Source organism: Azolla caroliniana, unplaced genomic scaffold (assembly GCF_043228905.1).
Source record: "Azolla caroliniana isolate FFs.n. ecotype wild unplaced genomic scaffold, voAzoCaro1.0.p SCAF_8, whole genome shotgun sequence".
NCBI classification, from domain to species: domain Eukaryota; kingdom Viridiplantae; phylum Streptophyta; class Polypodiopsida; order Salviniales; family Salviniaceae; genus Azolla; species Azolla caroliniana.
The window spans coordinates 2,727,274-2,748,560 of record NW_028230443.1 but is presented as its reverse complement, the minus strand read 5'-3'; the positions used below and the strand labels follow the sequence as shown (position 1 = coordinate 2,748,560).

Genomic DNA, 21,287 nt, shown 5'->3' with positions numbered 1-21,287 from the left:
CAATATTTCATTATTTTTAAATTTTAAAGATGTTCCTAAAAATGTGAGAATAAGGTCTAAAAATGAAAAGATTGTTTAAAAACAAAAACCGTTAAACCGTTAAAACTACGGTTTCTAACAGTTGAAACCGAACAGAACCGTAAAAAAAAACCTAAACCTGAACCGAACCGAACCGAACTATTTTAACAGTTAAGCCGTGGTTTCACGGTTCGGTTCGGTTCAGTTCAAACCGAACCGTTGCCGATTGTTATTAAAATCATATATGTATGTATGTATGTATGTGGAGTTGTACCCATCCAAATCCATGGAAAACTGAAGGTTTTTGGGTTCCAACGGAACGGTTGTTCAGGAATCCGAACAAATTCTTCTTCTTCTTCTTCTTCATGGAGACGACGGTGGAGGAGAAGCAGCAGCAGCAGATGGAGCCCAGGCCATCGCTCCAATCCAACACGCTCGATATTGCATCACAACAAGCCGCCATCACCGCAAATTTGCTCGCTGCCTCTCAGGTCTCTCTCTCTCTCTCTCTCTCTCTCCGTGCCTGTGCCTGTGCCTCTCCTTTCGTCGACCTTCCCTCCCTTAGTAGAGAATCTTGAACTTATGCGTTTGTTCTTTCTCGTTTTTTTTTTTGGTTTAGAGGCTCGAGAAGCCGATCAAGTCACAGATGCAATGTCGCCTCAGCAAACACGCCGAACTCAAGCGAAAACTGAAAGATGATGTGCGAGATATGGTAGGCTTTTGGCCCCTGATATTCCCAATCTCCATCTTTAAATGTTATAGAGATGTGCGCGGTTTTCCATCAATTTTCCATTTTTAGGCAAAAAGGATTAGACCGTAAATAAGATTTTTACTACCATCGGTTGCTTGAAAAATATATGATTGTAATCAATAGATTCATCACAAATGTTAGAATTGACAAAAATAGGAATGAATAAGCTCTTATTAGATACCTCATCTTTACTAGCATTCCAAGAGTTTCTCAATGAACCTATCTATATAAGCAACAACATTCTCACCGTAGGGAAGTATCATACATGTTTCCATAACTTCATATGAAGTTGCCCCAAAAACTTCCAACTCATAAGGCATGAGAGGAAATCAGGATAAGAGGTAAAGGCATGTGAAGGAAACTACTTGTTGATTGAATTACACAAGGTACCAGATACATAAGTATTGCCATGAAGAGCGAGGCTTTCTGCCTTATCCATAATATTTTTAGAAGTAAACTAGCATCTTATTTTTCAAGTAAAGGTGGTCCTTGTCTAGTTGCGTGCATTCATTTCTCTATTCCATCTCACCTGTCAAAGTCCCATCACTGCAATACCATCACGTAAAGAGCTTGTGACCAATGACTCTATACCACATGACTCGACTCAACAAGTCATCATCTGCCCGACAATTTTTGCGACCAATGATATGCGCTCTGCCGGCATCCAACAAACTTGATTCAGAGTCCAGACTAAAGCCTTAGGACCATGCTGCCAAAACAATAGAAACAGAAAGGAAAAAGGGGAACCACCAAAACATTGATTTACTTCAAAAATTCTACGGCCCTTCCTGATCCCATGCATGTATATACCTGAAGTCTCTGTCTTCCGCTTTTGAAACTTCCTTCCCTAAGAGAACTACTTAGAAATATGTGAATGCAGCATAGCGCACAGGAGCCACAAAAGTAAGTTTGTTTGTTCAGTTGGGTGAAGGATATCTGAAAATGAAAACGGAATTGGTAAGAATATTAAGATATGCTCAATGAGGGCAAGTTTTCATGGTGGCTTGCAGCCATACCAAAGATGTGTCACCCCAAATACAGGAAAGTAGACATCGCTCGAGCAATATCCAATGCTTAGAGAATTTTCAAATTATGAAATCCAACTACTCAAGTAGACATAAGAAACCCTAATGGTCAAATGATCTCAATGGGACATCATACTAATGATAGAGGTTTGTGAACTCATGGAAGAGGGAAAAAATAAATTGTCCATAGGATTCAGAAAAATTAAGAAGATAGACATAGAGATTTGAGAACATCGCAAGTTATAAGAGCATTCAAACGGATTTCAAGAAATCTTCCATAGACACTGTATTTTAGAGGAATTTCTTATAAAAAAGCCATCCATTGTCTGCAGTACCAGGCATGTACTTTGCTCATTTTTCATTATATAGAGTTACTTGTTAGCAATCTGAATGCAACTAAAAAGAATGGAGCATATTTTTCTTCATTTTTGGGAAATTTGCTATACATTTGTTGATGCTTATAATGAATACTTTAACAGCTTAAACATGAGGCTATGAAGATGGCGAATGGCCTTACATGCACATCTATTCCTGTTCAACAGCATTTATGCATGAACATGTTATCATTTGGAAAGCCAAAAGCATTCATTGGTAAGGTTCGTAGAGAATGCTATCATGTTTTTTAATTATTGGCTGTTCCATTTTATATAGAGAATATTCCATTGGGTGCTCTGTTCCATAGAGAATTCTATTGAGTGGTGGCATAGTTTGATGTTGAGATTTGAATTTGTTTTGTTAAATTGCAATTAATGCATAAAATCATATAAAAATTATTCTAGCAAAAATCACAATCGCAATCTATTTTTACTTTCTGTATACATTTTATAGTGTTTTCAGAAATGGAACAGTTTACATGGTAAAAACCATATCTATCATAAAACATTTTAAATTCTTGTTTTATCAGAATTTAGATGTCTGTGTTATATCTACTCCGAAAATACTTAACCACTAACATATGGATTGGAAAATGAGGAAATTTGACCACGAGTACTTCCAGAGACATGTTATGACTAAATAATCTTAACCATATTTGAAGCATTAGTCACAGAGGCAATTAAAAAACATTGCATAGAGACAAATTAATCATAGTGAGTGGTCTTAAGTTTGGGATTAGAGTTTGGGGGGGTCTGATTTAGGAGACTAGAATTCAGGGGGCAGTCTTAAACGCATTTTATTTGAATTTAGGGATTAGAGTGCGGGGGTCTCATTTAGGCAATTAGAGTTTAGGGATACTCACCCTATTTGAAATCAGCAAGTTGGTGAAACATGCTACAGATTCCACATGCATCATGCCCTGTAACCATCCTTAGCAACACATTATTGAAGGATGGGCGATAGTTTACAAAGGAGACATTTCAAGCTTTTCAGAATACAGTTTCTATACAGGTCTGCTAAAGAATGTTGTAAGTTTTGGTCCTTTTAAGAAACCGCTAGGTGCAGCAACGGCAGTCACCACATTGTTAGTGCTATCATCACATATGAGATCTCCATAGCCACTGTATATAAAGTGTGTGGAAGGTGGACAAGTGTGTAGGTTTAAACCCCCTATTTGAAGGGTTATGTAGTTGTGTAAATCCCTACCCATAAAAAACTGAGGTCATACAGATGAACGATTTTTCAGCTTCCTTTATGTGTTCCAGTTTCTTTAGCTTTTCGCTATTTCATTTCCTTATCCAAGCTACTTCTCATCACTGTGCCAAAACAGTTCCAGTCCGCTTGTGTGCATGTGCTTTCACTTTATTTAGTGAAATTTCTCTTATCATGGATGAAATTTCAGTATTTAGTAAGTTCTCTCCATTTGGTGTTTTCTTTGATGTGCAGTGGGATTGCATTATAGATGCCATATTCTTGCCACCACACAACGTAATGTGACAATCTTGTGCCATTTCTTTGTCATGGATGTCACACATGGACGTTTGTGCACCAGGGTCACAACCATGACATCAATATCATCATGAAATTAGAGCCATTATATCTTCCATTGTCCAACACTTCTTCTCTTTAGTAGCTGATTGTTGCAGACCATCCAGTGATTTATATTGTCAGAATCATATATTAAATGTCATCTTTTTCACAACTATATATTTCTTGGAATTGAAACAGAATAGTTCATAATGGTAGCGGTTCATTCTTATAATTTATTCCCTGTAGGTCTAATTACTTGTGTCAAACAGGATTATTGGATATTTTATTCCCATTGAGGATACAACAATGGTAATTTTGGTGTTGTAGGTAATTAAGCGGATCTAGAGAGTTAATAGGGACAAAACACTTGCAAATTTGTAAATATTTACAGGAATACCTTTAAGGCTTGGAAAATGACTAGAATACCCCTACTTGTTTTGCTGAAATGAACGCATCTTATTAATCTCTTTTTTAATAGGATTTTATTTTTTAATTGCAGAGTTTTTTAACCTAACTCAGTTAGAACGTGCAAGTAATAGCCCAAAAGATCAGGATGGAGAATCATTATCACATGTAATGTTGAGCTCCAAATAAAAAATATCTGATCACACTTGAAGTATAATTATTATTGTTAATAATTATGAAACACATTGTAAATTTACTGAACAATAATCCATCAGATTTTTCTGTCTGGCCTACTTCTGAGGGATAGTATAAAATGAAATAGCTGACTGGATATGGAACGTGTATAAGCCCACTATGTGTGTTGTCTGCTACAAGAGTGCCCGAAGATACTCAAGTAATTTGAAACCTTAACATTTCAGACACATCCAATTATTCAATAATCCTCTTCAAACAATTGTTGTTCAATTTAGTATGCCAAACGTTTGAAGCAATGACTTGAAGGTGTGTGTACTGTATAGAAAGCCTCAGATGAGAGCAATTTTGTGTAGCTTCTTATTCAAAAAGATTGTTATGTTGTATGGATGTAAAGAGACAAACTTCTTCCTTATTTTTACATACCTTCTCTGTGAGCATAGATTTCTTGAAACATTGTAAACCCTCCTTTGGAATCGTAATTGCTGTAGTTCTATCTTGTATCTTGAATAATTTGCTTCCTTCTTACATACACATACACAAGATTTAATCGTTCCATTTTCATTGAACTATATCAGTTTTTTATAACAGAGATTCAAGTGCATAGAGATTTTTTTCTTTTCATCTTCACAGAAACATATTAGTTATTTTTTATAACAGGTATTTATCTCATAACTAATTGCTGAATTCTATGCAGGTCTTATCATCGACACATCTGTCTGACTTGAGTAAAAGCCTTGTAGAGTCAGAATTGGCTACACGGAAAGGTTAAATTCAGAACCTAAGGTTTTTCAATATTAGTTACTTGCACTCTTTTGTAAGGTTAATTATGCTTCTTTACAGAAATCTTGAAGGAAAATAAACTGATGTCTACTTCTTTTGAGAATTATCTGAAAATGTTGTCTTTCTTGGGGAACAGAAATCAAAATTGTATGTGAGTTAGTAAAACTGGCTAAAGTACCCTGCCTATCGAGCATCAAGCATTCGGCTAACACTTTACGCACATAGACATTCTATGCTCTTGACAATCAAATGTAGATATTTCCCATTAGTCGTGAATATATGAATGTGAGCGCCATGGACCAAAATATTTTCCACCTAAAGAGGGATCAGTCCATGATGGAGAGGTTTTTGACCTATTAAACAAGAAAAGAAACCTTCAGTGTTGGTGATAATGGCCCTGATATATCAATGACAGGAGTGGTACGGCCATGGTCCTGGTGGATCTGGCTTTCGTAGATGGTATGTTGCTGTTACGAAATCAATTTAAATCTCTTTACAATGTTGTAGTTCTACTTTTGTTGTCTGAGGATCTTTGTCAATATCTTGATATTTGATGGGATTTACACCCAGAAATAAGCAAGAATCAATAGACAGAGAGCAAAGTTTCCCTATGATTCAAGAGTACAAACGAAGGGAGAAAGGTTACAAAGCTCTCAAGCTTTCTATATACCAAACTCAGATCTCAGAGAATCCCTTTCTAGGGTTTTGGCAAGTTCCACAACTGTGCCGTCACTCACACTCACACCTTTCTCTTCACTACTACGCTGTATCTCTTATATCGACGACTTCTCCTAATAGGAGGGACAAAATACCTAACAATATTCTGCTTCAAGAAGTTAGGAAGCACAAATTGGTAGTTGATGGGATGAAAAGTGAGTTATTTTTAGATGAGATTCACTTATTGGGATATGCTATCTAGATGGCCTGCTCATGATCTCCACAAAACAGAGGCTATAACATTTGTGCACTCTCTATTTGGAAGCATAATGAGATTAGGGCTTGGTTCAACTTTTTATTCTAAATTGATAATACTTTCACGTAGATCCGTTGTCATGATCCTTTTGTATGGTCCCCCATTATTTAAGGATTAAGTTCTCTTTAATCACAACAGTGAATAGCTATTTTGGTCTCATCCTTGAATGTGCCCCTTGTGACTGTGATGTTAATGCATAGTCACGTAAACTTTGAGAAATAAGGTGATTACATTGTGTGGACTCTATGGGCTAGTCATATTATTTTCATTACGCTTCACTGATGGCCAATGCAAGCCTCTCTGATGAAAAGAAAGTTAATGGAGCTTCTTCTGAGTCCTGTATTATGGAGTGAATACAGGACTAAAGTTACTTCTGTTATTTAAACCGATTTATGAAAACTTTAATAAGAAACCATTTACTGATAATCCTAATAGGTGATGTTGGGAAGCTTTGTGAGATCAACTATGTAATTGCAAATATTTTTGAAGAGTCACAGGATTATCATAAGGCAGTATATTATTTTTCAAGAAGTGTGAGTACCGCCAAGCAAGCTGGAAACTTTGCTCATGAAGCCAAGGTCAAGACTGAAATTCACAGTTTTCTTTCCCACCATAAAGCAAATGCATATTTTCGTTTTTCTGACTAATTTTAACTTCATTACTTGGCTTTATTAACATATAAACTATACTTAGTTATGGGAGAATGGTTATCCTTAAACATATAAACTCTAATTATGGGATATTATACTTTTTCTGAGAGTTACCACCTGAGCATTGAGGTTTTGAAGTCTCTTAATTTTAAAAACTAGATGTCATGTATTTTTCAGGGTAAATTCAGCCTTGGAAAAGTGTATGTCAAGCTGGGGCAGTATCCGATTGCAATGTCACTGTTTGAGGAATGCCTTGATTTTGCAAGAGAAAGAAAGGACAATAATATCCTTATGCTAGGATCCAAACATCTTCTTGAGGTTTGATCCAATCTTTCATGCTATTGACATTTCTTGCTGTTATAAATGTAACAATTGAAAAAACAATCTCGTTTTTGGTGGGAAAACATGCAGGGGACATTGCATGACGTGCATTTCGAGTTTCATTTATTTCTGTAGGAAATTGACGCTTAAACTTTTTGGTACATGTATAGGACTTGATATCCTCATAATTATGCATAGCCATGTTTCCGTCTTGAAAAGTCTGGCTGAGAAAACAACATTATGTAAGAAACTTAATATGAGTGGGCCTTGGAAGCATTAACACTTAGTAATCTATAGCAATTTCTCGAGTATAATCTTACCTTACAAGCCTTATATTGGTTTTTCAACTGCATATAGCTGGACAATTGCATCCCACAACCTTAGACTGTGTATCTTTCCTTACTTAAAATGAAGTTTTTCCTATGTAAGGATCTTATGCAAATGTTTCATATATAGGTGTATCAAATGTCTGCAAAAAAAGCAAGATGCAGTGGTGATCTAGAAAAAAGTATAGAGTTAGTGCATAAGGTAATAATGCATTTGTATTGTTTTTATAAGTGCCATCTTAATTCCCATTCTGTTGTAGCATCCAGAGAACTATCTGATTACACCACATGTTCTCTTGTATTCTAAAACATAGGGACTTATTTTGAGTTAAGGAAGCTTTTCAATCATTGATTTTTTCTTCTTCTTTGCGTGCTTGCTAAGGTGGATAAAATGTTTTCACATTGTAATGCTATTGAATATGTTCATGATTATTTCCAGAGAAATGCAATATACACAAGGGAACTGATTTCAATCTTAATACCCCTTTCTTTATGTCAGAATAGTGTATGATTGTAATGTATAATACTTGTTCATGCAAATCCTCAGTGAGCATGGAATAGAATTAACTAACTTATTAGTCAAAAGGTATTGAGAATTCATGAAAAGGCATTGAAATCCTCTTCTATATATAGAGAATTGGGGTAAAATGTCCACAAAAGAAACTAATCAAGTGATATGAAAAATGTAGTAGAGAATCGATGCAATACAATTATAAAGGTGGTAATTGATGAATATGCAAGGATGTTGAATCCATTGATACGATGGATTCTTCCCCAATTTCATACAGTAAGTGCACCATGAGGAACTGCACATGATTTGCAAGTGATGTAAAGAAAGAAAGAAAGAAATATTAATATCTGTTAAGAGACCAAAATGACCTATAAGACCAAACAAAGGATTACAACTTAAAATGTCGTCTCATCTTTGAGAACAGCAAACCAAAATAAGTACCCTACACTCAGTTATACTTATTTTGGTTTGCTGTTCTCAAAGATGAGACGACATTTTCAGTTGTAATCCTTTGTTTGGTCTTATAGGCCATTTTGGTCTCTTAACAGATATTAATATAGGACACATAACTGTTATGAGTCTAGTTATCTAGGCTCTTAAGATTCTGAACTTCGAAAAATCTCCAACATGGGTCACTCCAAGATGGAGAGTTCTCCAATGTGAGGGAAGCACCGTCAGTGCTGGGTGACAATGGCCTTAATTTGTTGACATCAAGGGTGACGAGGCTGTTAGTCCAGAAAACCATGGCCTATGTGCATGGGACACTGCTATTGCTCAATATATTGTAACCCCTTTCAAGTGTCCTGATTGAGATCCCAGTCATGTAGTTCTCCATTGACTTGAAGCCAAATAAATTTATGATGTTTGTCTGTTGATTGGCTGTTGTGTGCTTGACAAATCATGTTCTGTTCCACATTATTCATGTTCAAGTGTGGACAATCCAAGCTATATTGGAGTGGGTAGTGTGTTTGTACTTATGCCATGCAACTTGAACTTTCAAACGTCCCCAATCCAAGCTATATTGGAATGGGGTAGTGTATCCGTACTTACTCCATGTAGCCAGACCCATTCTTGTATTTTAGCATACCATGTCCAGTAAGCTTTTTTGATGACATAAATGCCATCCTTGAGTACGTTTACTTAGGGAACTTCCAAATCTGTTGGATAACCAATCACTGGTCAGAATAATACCTTGGACACTATTCGGGCTGCTCCCATCTCCGCCCGGATTATATCACAGGGCACCGATGCTTTTCTCCTATCATGTGTGCAATTATCAAGACCGATTGACTGTCTAATCTGTCCAGTTATGTGTCCTATAAAGGCTCAGTCTCCAAATTTCTACTTCGTGTAGAAGAGCTGATGTATCAAACAACCAGAATTTCAAGGTTCTTCGAATTGTATGTGTGCACATTGTCTTTCAAGGCACCAAGGGCTGCATTTCCACAAGAAAGTCAAATACATGCAGCCTCATGTAGGGAGAACTGAGGCCTGGTATGTGTAGGATTATCTGTATGCCATCTTTTTCTCTTCCAAGAAGAATTTCGGTGCAGATATTGTTACCCATGCTTGTGTTTTAAACACCATTACTTCAGTTTTATCAAGGTTGATCAACAATTCTTTAACTTTACAAAGTATCTTTAAAGAATTTAGATGTCTTTGTTGTTCCTATGAATACTTGGAGATAAACACAATGTCCTTGGCATATAATAATATTGGTATACTACTCCTGTTAAGAATTCTCTTGAACCACCCAACCTTTCTATGTAATTAGATATATCGCCTATATAAAGACCAAGGAGAGTACATGATAGTGTGCATCCTTGTTTTATACCAATCCTAGCCACAGCCTTTGATGATCCAATAGGGGTGGGTGCAAACCTTTCTTGACTCATTCAAATAGTGCATAGATGCCTCACCGCATATTGGGACTCCAAGGGCTTCTAGTTGCTGTGTGAGCCGAGCATGTGGTAGTGTTGAGGGCTTTCCCGAAATCCACAAAGCAACAATAGATTGACCGTTTTTAGGCTTTTTCTTGTCAATAAGGGCTTGAAGGGTCAATAAATGATCCAAAATAGTCAACCCATTTCAGGAATCTGCTTGTCTGGCTGAATGGCAGTAGTTTCTCGCTGCCCATATAGCCAAGTAATGGTCAATCATTATTGTCATATAAGTGTTAGGTACCATGGGATCTCTGCTCGTGAAGACCGGTGCAATGGTATGTGATGAAGAGAGCTAGAGAAAAGATAGAGAAGAGACGAGGAAGATAACAGAATGTTATATTATACTATTAGGGGAACAATACAAACTTCTTAGACTCCAAATCCAAACATAAGTCTATAGAACTCCTTTTCTTTCTATGACCCTAAACAACAATAGACTTTCCTTCTTCCTTCCCTCTTCCTTCCAAGCCCCTTCTCACTTCTTGTAGACCTTCTATCCTTCTTTTTTCCTTCTCCCTATTTCTAAGAATACCCTCCTATTTATAGGTTTTTGGTTTTTAAAAAACCAAAAACCAAATATGTATACTCGAGTCTATGGGAGGCGTAATCCCAAATTTGTTATACAAGATATTTATGGAAACCTCTCATTGTCAGCTTTTTTATGCATCTTTTCTTTCGAAATTTGGATATCGGATGAAGAAGTTATGAGCTTTTTTATCTATCTAAATCTTCGTATCCACAGCTTGCTTTTTTCTACTTTTCAAGTTCCTTCCTTCTTTGATTGTTATAATACTTGTACCTTTCATATCACGCTTTATTCTTGGACATCTTATCATCCAACCTATTTGCAACAATCTTTTCTTTAGAACAAAACTGACTTCACAGTATGTTCTGTCCAGTTACTAGGGAAGCTTTCTTGTGTAGCTCTGTTAAAGATGTTAATCAGTGTAGTCCTATAATTGCAAGGTATTATGGGATCTCTGCTCTTGAAGAACAATGTAATGGTATATTCTCCCCACCTACCAATCCATCATGATCTTGGGCCTTTCCAAATTGTAACCTATCAATTGCATTTCTCACTTTTTGTGTGCTACTGGATTTGGCATGAAATCTTCATCTAGTTATATTTTATCACTGTTGAGTGCCCTTCTCTTGGATAGGAAAATCAATCCAGGTTACAATGCCAATATCTTGCAGATGCTCATACAAGTTCAATTGCATACCGATTTGCAACCACTCAAACACTTAAAGAAAGAAGAGTCTTGCTATAGGCGTATATTAGTAATAGTGCATGAATATGTTTAAGAGGAAAAATTTCTAATCAAGTGAGCCTTATTTGTTCTCATCTTTCATGGTTTGGCAAGTTCAATCTTGATTTCCTCTTATGGGAAGATATATGGGGTATGGAATGTGTGACTCTGAATTTACCCTCAGGGTCATTAATCCCACTACATTTTCATTTCAGATGATTTAATTATTGGAAGGTGACATAAAGGCACAAGAACAGCTGTGTATTGTATGCAAGAGGTCTGCATATATCAGCATCTATCTTGTTTCTTGATGATCTTCATTAGCACCATAATGTACATTACAATTTGATGGACAAAATAGGCAAAAACACAAGGCTGAAAATTGTGATGATACAAGCAACAGCTTGGGGGGGCTAAATCTGTGATGCTGAAACATAAGAACTCAACTAGTATTTGAAAGTAAAGTTGTAAGACCTTTTATGTTTTTAGAATTTCTAGCATTCTATATCAAAGTTGTGAGATTATGTATTAGACGGGTGATTGTTATGATATATAGAAGTTTGGAATTCAATGCCAGTTATGTGCAAGCACTGTTTATAGAAGTGCGTGTTAAAGATCCTGAAACTTCTCATTTCAGAGCATCCAAATGGCAGAGATATGCAATAACATCAGAGCAAAAGCTGAGGCGAAGCATGAGATAGGTCTTTTACAACAAAAACTATCAAGATTTGACCTTGCATTGCCATTTCACACAGACTATCTACAGTTCTGCATACTTGAGAAGGATGAGGTGAGTCTTTTATTAACTGCACTGGTGGATGCGTTTCCTATAGATTGAAACGAAAATTGCTAAAGCTCATTGAAATGATGATTTTGTATATGATGTTATGAGAAATTCTAAGAAATATTTATCATGCAATTCATCTGTATATAATAAATGCTGATTGCAAATATTGTGATTCTGTTAATTGCATTTACCCACAAGAACCACCATTCTCTTGGAAGTGGAAGGATCATATTGATTTTTCATGTTGCTAGCTATCATTTTCTATGTTCATAGTGTTGTTGTCATTGTGATGAATCACTGTATGAAAAGGATAGATATTTGTATTACCACAAGGATTATCCTACATGTCCACTAAATATCTGAATATCCTCCCACTGGAAACTCTATTTGCCAGTTTATGTTGCATACATTGTCTATGCTTGGGAGCAAAATATTTGTATTTGTATGTTGATTTTTGCCAGTTAAATATTAAGGTTATTTCTCATGACCTATTTTAGTATCTCTCTTATTTATGGAGCCTACAGGTGGGACAAAGTAAAGCTTATGGAGCCCTTGCTAAAACACATGAGCATATGGGCAACATAGAATTAGCAATCCAACATCTGGAGTCACTCTTAGATGTTTCAAAATATGTCAACAAGGAGACAGAGGTAGGACAGCTTTTGAATTCCGGAATTCATAGTTTAAATGATTTAATGTGCTTACTTTACATTGATCTTGTGATAATACGGTAGTTGTAGTGTCAATTTATGGACCTAATTATTTATTGGTTTTAAAATGCACAATGAGGTCTGTGTTCCAACGTATAAAATGTCCTTGTTTTTGAAATTGACAATGCTGATGCCTTCTTCGACTTAGTTCTGGGAGTCCCTTGTAATATATAATCTAAAGTAGAGAATCTCTGTCAGAATCCTGCTAGTTCAGCCCCCATCTATGCCCATCTGTTCAACTCATGCTCAAGTATGGATGCATACAACTTGGCTAATGAGTGAGCAATTGGGATGGTGTGATAGTTAGTGGTCAAGGCAGGGTCTCCTGATTTTAGTAAATTCACAATTGTGGTGGTGCTTCAAGCCTCTATGCCTGTGCATCTGTAATAGAAAGAACCCTAGGCATCACTGATACAGTGACTTCATGATTCCAGATTGGGAACCAAACCTTCTCTAAATAGACAATGGTAGCTGCCATGGAGCAATAATTTGTACACTTAGGAATGTAGCGCTCATAGGTCTCAGATTCCCTATGACAAAGCCGGAGTATCTTCTTCTCTATAGGAACATCTCTATATTAACCTATCTCTATCTGAGGCTAGGATGAGGAAGCATTTAGCTGACTAATAAATAGCACAATGGAGGTCGTATGACTGGTGGGTGTACATATATGTCGGGTATATCCATAAGCAGGTAGCTTACAAATAAAACCTGGAATTGTTCTGAGAGTAACCGTTACATGAACTTGTTGCCCTGATCTGCAAATTATCGCAAGGACTCATGGGCTACCCTTGCATATGTATGTGAAGGCATGTTCCATAACAGTGGTGTGTCTCATAATCTCGGCAGTTCAGAAACAAATAGAAAGGCATGTCTCAGATGGGAGTTCTATGTGTATTTGAACTGGTATAGGATAGAGACTATCTGACCTCATGTATCCGGCGCAATGTAATAGCCATAGACAAAGAAATGGTCTCTCAGAAACTTCTCCATAGCTCTCAGAAATCTTTTTTTAGACTGATGATGCTTGAAACTTCCTAAGTTATGTATTGCTGAAAGTGGGCTCTTGTCTCCTGAAGGTCATGCATTCTACTTCCCCCAACATTCTGCAATGGCATCTGATAGAGTCATGCATATACTGAAATGTCAACCCAGGTGCATGGGCGAGTACAGCCCTAATATGAAATGAGGGAAAGAAGAAAGATATGTTCACTTCTACCAGAGGCCAAAATTGGCCTATGAAATGAATTGTGATCACATGTATGGGTGAATTCTTTTTTTTCTTTCCAAAAATGTATGGGTGAACTCATGTCATCCATACTACAACAAAGATGAAAGCACAAGGTTTCCTAAAGCTCCATTATCATTAACTTAATGTGTGTGGTGGAATGATTTTTGAGATGGTTTGCAAGCATGAAATTCATAGAGAGAGAATTTCGATTGATCTCACAGGCTATTGCTTGTTGCAAGTTGGGAATGATGTACAAAAATCAATCTCTTTATGAAAAAGCACTCGGCTACTTTGAGATGTTTTTTAAACTCTCATGCACTTTGGGTAACCAAAGTCTAATAGATGCAGCAAGATTGAATCTTGCGTATGTGAAGAGATTACACATGAATGAGCCTCAAATTAGCAATGATGTGTAAGAATACAGCTTTTGCTACGACTTGTGCGATACCTTTCATTAACTGATGAACTTATTATTGATTATTGTTGTTATGGTAGCATTTGTCTTATGCATTTGTAATATAATATGACAATGTACATTTTCTGTCTATAAATGTAACATTGCTGGAGTTTTGGTGAACACAAAGGTAACATTGAAAATTGTGTGAGGAGATCTGAACATACCTATGCTTGCTTTTTCAAGATATATTGAATACTATGACTTTCTATGAGAATAATCCTTGTATGTTCAATGTTGGGATAGAATCGTGGAGAGAATTATTTAGCAATGTAAGTTTCTGAACTGTAAACCATAGGAAGACCCCATTTTATTGACCAGATCAATGTTTTCTTGATAAGAATGAATCAGTACAACTCAAAACCAAAATTTGAGAGTCCCGATTAATGTGTTTTGTATCTAGAAAATCAAAATAACTATTGTATTATTGATTGCATGAAGGAGGTCTAGCAAACTTTTGAATGTGGATCCTTGCCATGTGTTAGGAATCAATTGATTTGCATAAATTGCATTCATTGACCATAAAAGTTGTTGCACAACTTTTGTGTGATGCACAAGTATTTCATGATAGGTTTTATAGACTCAAAACATCAATGTCTCAATCAATGAAAGGGAATATTCATCATATTACATCCTTGAATGTAAATGCACACACATAGGATGTTACAAGGATAACATAGGAGAAACATATAAGAACGTTCTGAAAATAGCATATTAGTTTAAGAGTGGCAAACTATTATCAGTATAATGCTGGCAAAATTATAACGTTCTGATGGTAGTAGAATGGATGACAATGGATGTTCTACCATCGTAGTTTAGTTTAAATGGTTACTATTTGTCCCAAAATAGTTTTCAAATTTAGGCCACATTAAGATTGTTAGTGGTAAAGTAATATTTAGAATAACTATGATTATATTTTGTATTAAAAATGGATAGTATAAAACCTTGAGAAGTTTCTATGAGGTTACAAACTTACAAATTAGAATCGTCGACTCCCGAAGTATCTAAAATCAGCTTATTTGGTACTTACAAGAACCTTTGGCAAATTAAATGTTTTGGTTTGAGTAGGCTCTTGGCAAAATTTCCTTTTTGCAATTCTTTGCACTTGTTAGGAGATTATTGAAAATTGGAAGGGATTTGCAACGCAATAATGTTCGGCACTAAATAATCTATGGTTTGGCATTTTCATTATACAAGGAGACTCATTCAGAAGGCATTCGCCAAATTACTCATGAAATTCGTAGAGATGTAGACAATATGCAATATTAATAAGGGTTTTATTCAAATGTGGTGAGTTCACACGGTAAATAGTTGCTTCATAGGTAGAAGTGCACATATTAACTGTTCCGTAAGCAAATGGCAATTGTGCATTCAAGCAACATCAAGTTTATTACTCCACATAGTACAACTTGTTGATGATCATGTTCTATGTTTGAGATATGGAAATATATTTCCTTCATTCTTCATCAAAACAACTCACTAAAATAGAATTGTAGTGTTCACGGCTACACAACCTTTTGCATCACGGAACTTTTCAATTTTTCGCAAGATATTGTATTCTCCTTAGTAAGTACACTTGGTATAATAACATTCTTTTTGTTGATTTTAATTGCATATTCAAGTTCCCTAATATTGGAATAATTATTACCAAACAAGGATTGAATTTGAAGTTTAATAATCATCTTAAATGGATATGTGAGATTTGTAGAACTAAGTTTGTGGACTCAAATGTGGAAACATATTCCTATTAGGTCCCAAGTTCCAACATGCATGAAGGTCATTGTGTGGGTAAGGAGATTGCTCCTTGTTGAGAGCTTACCTATGAATGATTGTGCACGATATTGACATGGGTCAATGTGAAGGATATTGCATACGTGGTTGGAAAGGCTATCAAGAAGGGAGAATGAGATTGAATCCCACCTGGCACCCATGACAATAATGAAATCCAAGGTCTAATCGTAATTATGATACTTGTTATAGCAAGTTGAAGGGATTAGACGAGCCAACTAGCATTACATGATAGTTTGTTGAAGGAGACAAAGAATAGGGTAAACCCTCACAATGATGATAGGTGGGGGAGATACTTCATTGGAACAAGAGCATCGTTAGCTAGACGAAGTTGGATAGGGACAGGGACACTTGAGCAAGCTCTTAGGACAATAATATATATATATATATAATGTATGTATATAATTGGGAGTAGAGAGCATTTGGCAAGATGACGAGGGACGACAACAAGCCCATGTGCAAGGATCGAACCGAACGTGGATTCGCGCTAGTCTAAGTACAAGGGGTAGGAGGAAACCATATGGTCAGGACAGGACAAGATAGGACAAGGCTATGGCTATGGCTATGGCTATGGTTATGGCATTGGCTGAGACTGGACAGGGTATGAACATGCTATGGCTATGGCCATGGCCAAGACAGGACGAGGTAGGGGCATGCCATGCCCATTGTATAAGACACATGCCACGCGGATGGCCACGACCAAGACATGACAATACATGGCCAAGACAAGAGAGGGATATGCCATGTCTATGGCTGGGACATGCCATGCCTATGGCCATGGCCATTGGCCAAGATATGACAAGGACATGGACATTGCATTTGCATGTTGTGTGTGTGTGTATGTGTGTTCACACGGTGGATGTTTTTGTCCGGACAACTCTTCCTTCTTCCTCCCTTGTCTCTCTTTTTATGTATATATTTCTGTCTGTCTCTGTGTGTCTGTGTGTCTGAAAGAAGAAAGCAGAAGAATTTGGATCGATCGATCGATCGATCTTCACAGCCATATCCGACTGATCGATCGATCGATCGATCTTCACAGCCATAGCCGACGCATTCCTTCATTTGATCGATTCCCCTTCTCATCATCTTCGTCTTCGTCTTCATCTTCATCTTCATCTTCTTCTTCTTCTTCATTTCCATGGCTCGCTGCTTCTCTGCCTCTGATCCCCTGCGGATTTCAGCAGCTGTCATCTCTCCTCCAGCTCCTCCTTGTCGTATTCTTCTGCCTCCCCGCCTTCGCTTCTTTCACCTCCGTCGATTCTCTACCCAGGTACTTCACTTCAATTAAGGCTGATCATTCCTCATCCTCATCCTTTCTCTGGACCTTTTTCTTATGTTGCTCTGCTGTTTAATTTTTACTCGTGGCTTCAATCCAATCATTCTGCATATCCATAACAATCTATCGCATGCAAGAAAACAAGGTTTTCCTGACTGCGCAAATAAACAAACGAAGCCTGACCCCCATTAAACCAGAAAACTATTTTTTTTTCTGTTTCTGCATGCAATGCTAGCCTAGCATAGAACGACAAAAACATCAATTATTTTATTCTATTTTTACTGTTACCTTTTTGCATGCGATGATAGTCTATCATGTCGTAAATCTTGGATAATTCCACGCGTTTGATGCCATATAATCAGCGGAATGCAGAAAGTAACAGAGAAATATAATATTGAGAATTGACTGAACATTGAGTTTTCTGAGAATTGAAGTTTCAAAATTTCCGTGTGTCTCCTGCTGTTTTGCATGTCTATCACATTATATATGTATTTTATGTATCATTTTAAGTGCAAGAAATTTTGCAAAGAAGAAACCTCAGAATGCAAAACATCAAAAGACATAACAATCAACAAGCAATACACGTTGCATGCTATAATTTTTTGCCTCATTGCATACCAAAACACATTAAGTATAGAGAAGTTAATAATCAATGCTACAAAAATCGAAAATTCCATCATCACCCACTCAAAATCTTGAGGAATAGAATTCTGCATTCTTGTTGACGAGTTTTCCCTGTATATGCAGTACAAAGCTGGTGTGCGGCGACTTGTATCAAGGGTTTCTCCAGTTAGTGAGGTGTGAATGCAAATTTGATTCTTGCTAGTTTTATGTTACTGATTGTTATAACTTATCCTTGTGTTGTTGATTGATATGCTATTTGTTGACTTGTATCAAGGGTTTCTCCAATAAATGAAGTGTGAAAGATAATTTGATACTTCTTGTTAGTTTTTTGTGTTACTGTTTGTTACAACTTATCCTTGTAGTATTGATTGATATGCTATTTGTCGACTAGTATCAAGGGTTTCTCCAGTTAATGAGGTCTGAAAGCCAATCTGATACTCCTAGTTAGTTTTGTATTTATTACTGATTGTTATACCTTATCTTTGTGTTATTGATTAATATGCTATTTATTTTTTACATTTTCTGTTCTTGTACTTTGGATGCATAATTGCTGATTGATAAGCTATTTTTCATACTCTAGTTTGTTATTCTTTTAGGTTTTAGACGTTTCTAGTTAATAAGCCATTCTGATATTCTTCCAAGTAAGATGATTGATGTGAATTGTCTCTTTCACAGATTGTTGTTGATGGTACTGCAAATGCAGCAGTAACCACACAACAGCTTGATTTAAAATCCGAGGAGGATATCACTTCCGAGAAGAGTCTTACGACACAAAATGAAGAAACTATCTCTTCTGTTATGGCTGATGTGGCAAATTTGGTTAAGTATGTAGTCTCCTTTGCATATATAACAATATAACAACATGTATACTATGGGTCTTACTTTAGGGTCAAAGATGTGCAAATTGAAGCTCTGCATATGCTTCTCATGGGCTAGTCAGTATTTTTTGCTTTTGTTGGGATTCAAAACTCAGTGGCTAGAACTAATGTTAGGTTCAACTCTTTGCATCTGGAAGCTGTATACATGCAGGAAATCTTGGACAGTGATTAATCTGTATTTGCTGTTCTAGTTCATGTATCGGATTCTTCAATATTTGAAATTCCAATTTGTTACCTTGTTGACATCATTGACTGGCTAAACATTTCACGTTCCAATTTTTTTAACTCATAAGTTGAAGCTATGCACATATTTTGGCATGGATAAGTAATTTTTGTTGCTTTTGTTGATATGTGATCAGTTGAAAACTCAAATGTATGTTTCTTGATTTCACATACTTTGTGCTTTGAAGGCTTGTAGATTCCAGAGACATCGTAGAGCTGGAGTTGAAGCATCAACATTATGAGCTTATTATAAGGAAGAAAGAGGCATTAGAACAAACTTCTCCGGTACAAGCAAATACAGCGCAACCTCAAATGATCCATGCACCAATGATGTATCCATCATATGGTGTGGCTCCATCACCGTCACCTAATCCAGCACCTGTTGATTCTCCTGTGGTGACAGAGGTGACACCCACCGAGACAACTGAGAGCGTCTCTACAACTGCATCAAACTTACCCCGAATCTTGTCACCTATGGCTGGTACATTCTATAAGAGCCCTGGCCCTGGTGAACCTGCATTTGTCAAGGTTAGTAGAATTTGGCAGATCTCTTTGTATGTGCACACATATAGAATGTGCATTTGTTCTTAAATGATTTGATAGTAATTTTGAATTTATAAATTTCTAATGGTTGTCCAAGTTCAGTAAACCCTAAACCCTAAATGAGTAAAGTGGTCGGGAGATCACACCTGTTTCTATGACAATTAGACTCAGTCTTATTTGTACATTTAATTGAATGCGGCATCATCTTAGAAATTTGCATGTTTTTTTAAAAGTTCTTTCTTTGTTCATGTCTCTTATTTCTAGTAAACTCTTTGCTTTTGTGTTCTAAAGAAAGGTTAGTAGATTGTTGTCTTAGAATGTGGAGTTTTTGTAGGATATGCTTGTGTCTTAGATTCCTAGCTTGTTTGTTTTTCCTCTATTATTCGGAACTCTTTTGACTTGTTAGAGCTTCACATATAGTAGTTTTCTAGGTTTTGCGTGTGTTTAATTTGTTTTCTAATTTACCAATTTATTATTAAAACTTAATACAGGTTGGTGACAGGGTTACCAAAGGACAAGTAATCTGTATAGTGGAAGCCATGAAGCTAATGAACGAAATTGAGGTGCTTTTATGGATTTGCTTGTCCTTTCTTCTTTCATTTGCTAAATTGTAGTTTGACTAAAGTTATTTTTACCCATTTTACAGTCTGATCAAACAGGAACAATTGTCGAAATCTTAGCAGGAGATGGCAAACCTGTATCTATTGACACGGTATATATATATATATCATTTGATGGTAATTTTAGATAGATAGATAGATAGATGGCAATCTGATGATAAACGGGAAAAGATTTAACTATATGATGCTAGATGGGAAATTTGTTTATACATTTCGCTTTTTCCAAGTTATTTTCTCATATGTTTTTTCTGTTTGTGCAGCCCCTCTTTGCTATTAAGCCATGAAGTAACTATATATAGGAGACAGATTACCTAGATTACCCTTATAGAGATATATACGAAGGATGCTGATAAGCCATATCATATGGCATGTAGGTGCATTGCAACAAATATATATGTATTGTTTCTTCAAGAAGCAGATTTGCTTTGCCATGCAATCAATTTTGACACAGTATAATGATTTATCTTACAGATATTTTTACGTGCATAATAACACCTGAAAGAGGAATTTCCTCGAAATCTTGAGCGAGGCTTAAAGACTTCTGATTTAGATACATTGATTGCAATGGCTAGCTTAATTACTATTGCCCTAATTGCTTGCTAAACCCATTGATTGAGATGAGGTTTACTGTTACCACCTGGAGATTTGTTACACGCTATGGGGGTTTTATGTTACTATTACAAAATGTACCGATGATGTTCCACCAATCAGATTAATGCAAAGTCTGTTAGTTGCATGTAACTTTATCTACATAGTGTTTTTTTTCTAAAGTTGTCAAAAGGCAAGTTAATTTGAATCAATTTTTGCTACAGACCCTCTTGCTGGAGCCTTTTGTTGTCTTCTCGTGGTACACATGGGTTTTTTTATGGACATTTTATTATATCTATTGAGTGAGTTCAATGAAAGAAGTCTCAGTGTGAGTGAATAGAATTAGTTGCTGATGTCCACACTTGAATCCTTATTGTTTTTGTTTTTAATAGCAATTTGGTAGCTTTCATACATAGGTAGATTACTAACATGGGTTTTTTTATGGACATTTTATTATATCTATTGAGTGAGATTCAATGAAAGAAGTCTCAGTGTGAGTGAATGGAATTAGTT

General features: G+C 36.3%; 2 protein-coding genes across 5 annotated transcripts; both read left to right on the top strand.

Moving 5' to 3' along the window:
* Nucleotides 1-297: 297 nt before the first annotated feature.
* On the top strand, nt 298-14,319 carry LOC147860764 (uncharacterized). Of its 4 annotated transcripts, XM_087323998.1 has the most exons (11): nt 298-509; nt 638-730; nt 2,274-2,385; nt 4,199-4,272; nt 4,994-5,063; nt 6,488-6,630; nt 6,880-7,020; nt 7,480-7,551; nt 11,691-11,843; nt 12,365-12,490; nt 14,003-14,319. In XM_087323998.1, the coding sequence occupies exons 1-11, from the start codon at nt 384-386 to the stop codon at nt 14,195-14,197; spliced, it is 1,305 nt and encodes a 434-aa protein (XP_087180124.1). In that variant the 5' UTR covers nt 298-383; the 3' UTR covers nt 14,198-14,319. The 4 variants fall into 4 exon arrangements, with proteins under 4 accessions (XP_087180124.1, XP_087180125.1, XP_087180127.1 ...); XM_087323999.1 differs by lacking the exon at nt 4,199-4,272 and having other exon boundaries at nt 2,274-2,390; XM_087324001.1 differs by lacking the exons at nt 2,274-2,385; nt 4,199-4,272.
* Nucleotides 14,320-16,977: 2,658 nt separating this feature from the next.
* LOC147860763 (biotin carboxyl carrier protein of acetyl-CoA carboxylase, chloroplastic-like) lies at nt 16,978-20,920 on the top strand. The gene is made up of 7 exons (XM_087324028.1): nt 16,978-17,293; nt 18,047-18,097; nt 18,599-18,747; nt 19,212-19,551; nt 20,058-20,129; nt 20,213-20,278; nt 20,447-20,920. Exons 1-7 carry the CDS (start codon nt 17,162-17,164, stop codon nt 20,468-20,470), a joined length of 834 nt encoding a protein of 277 aa, XP_087180154.1. The 5' UTR covers nt 16,978-17,161; the 3' UTR covers nt 20,471-20,920.
* The last annotated feature ends 367 nt before the right edge of the window (nt 20,921-21,287 follow it).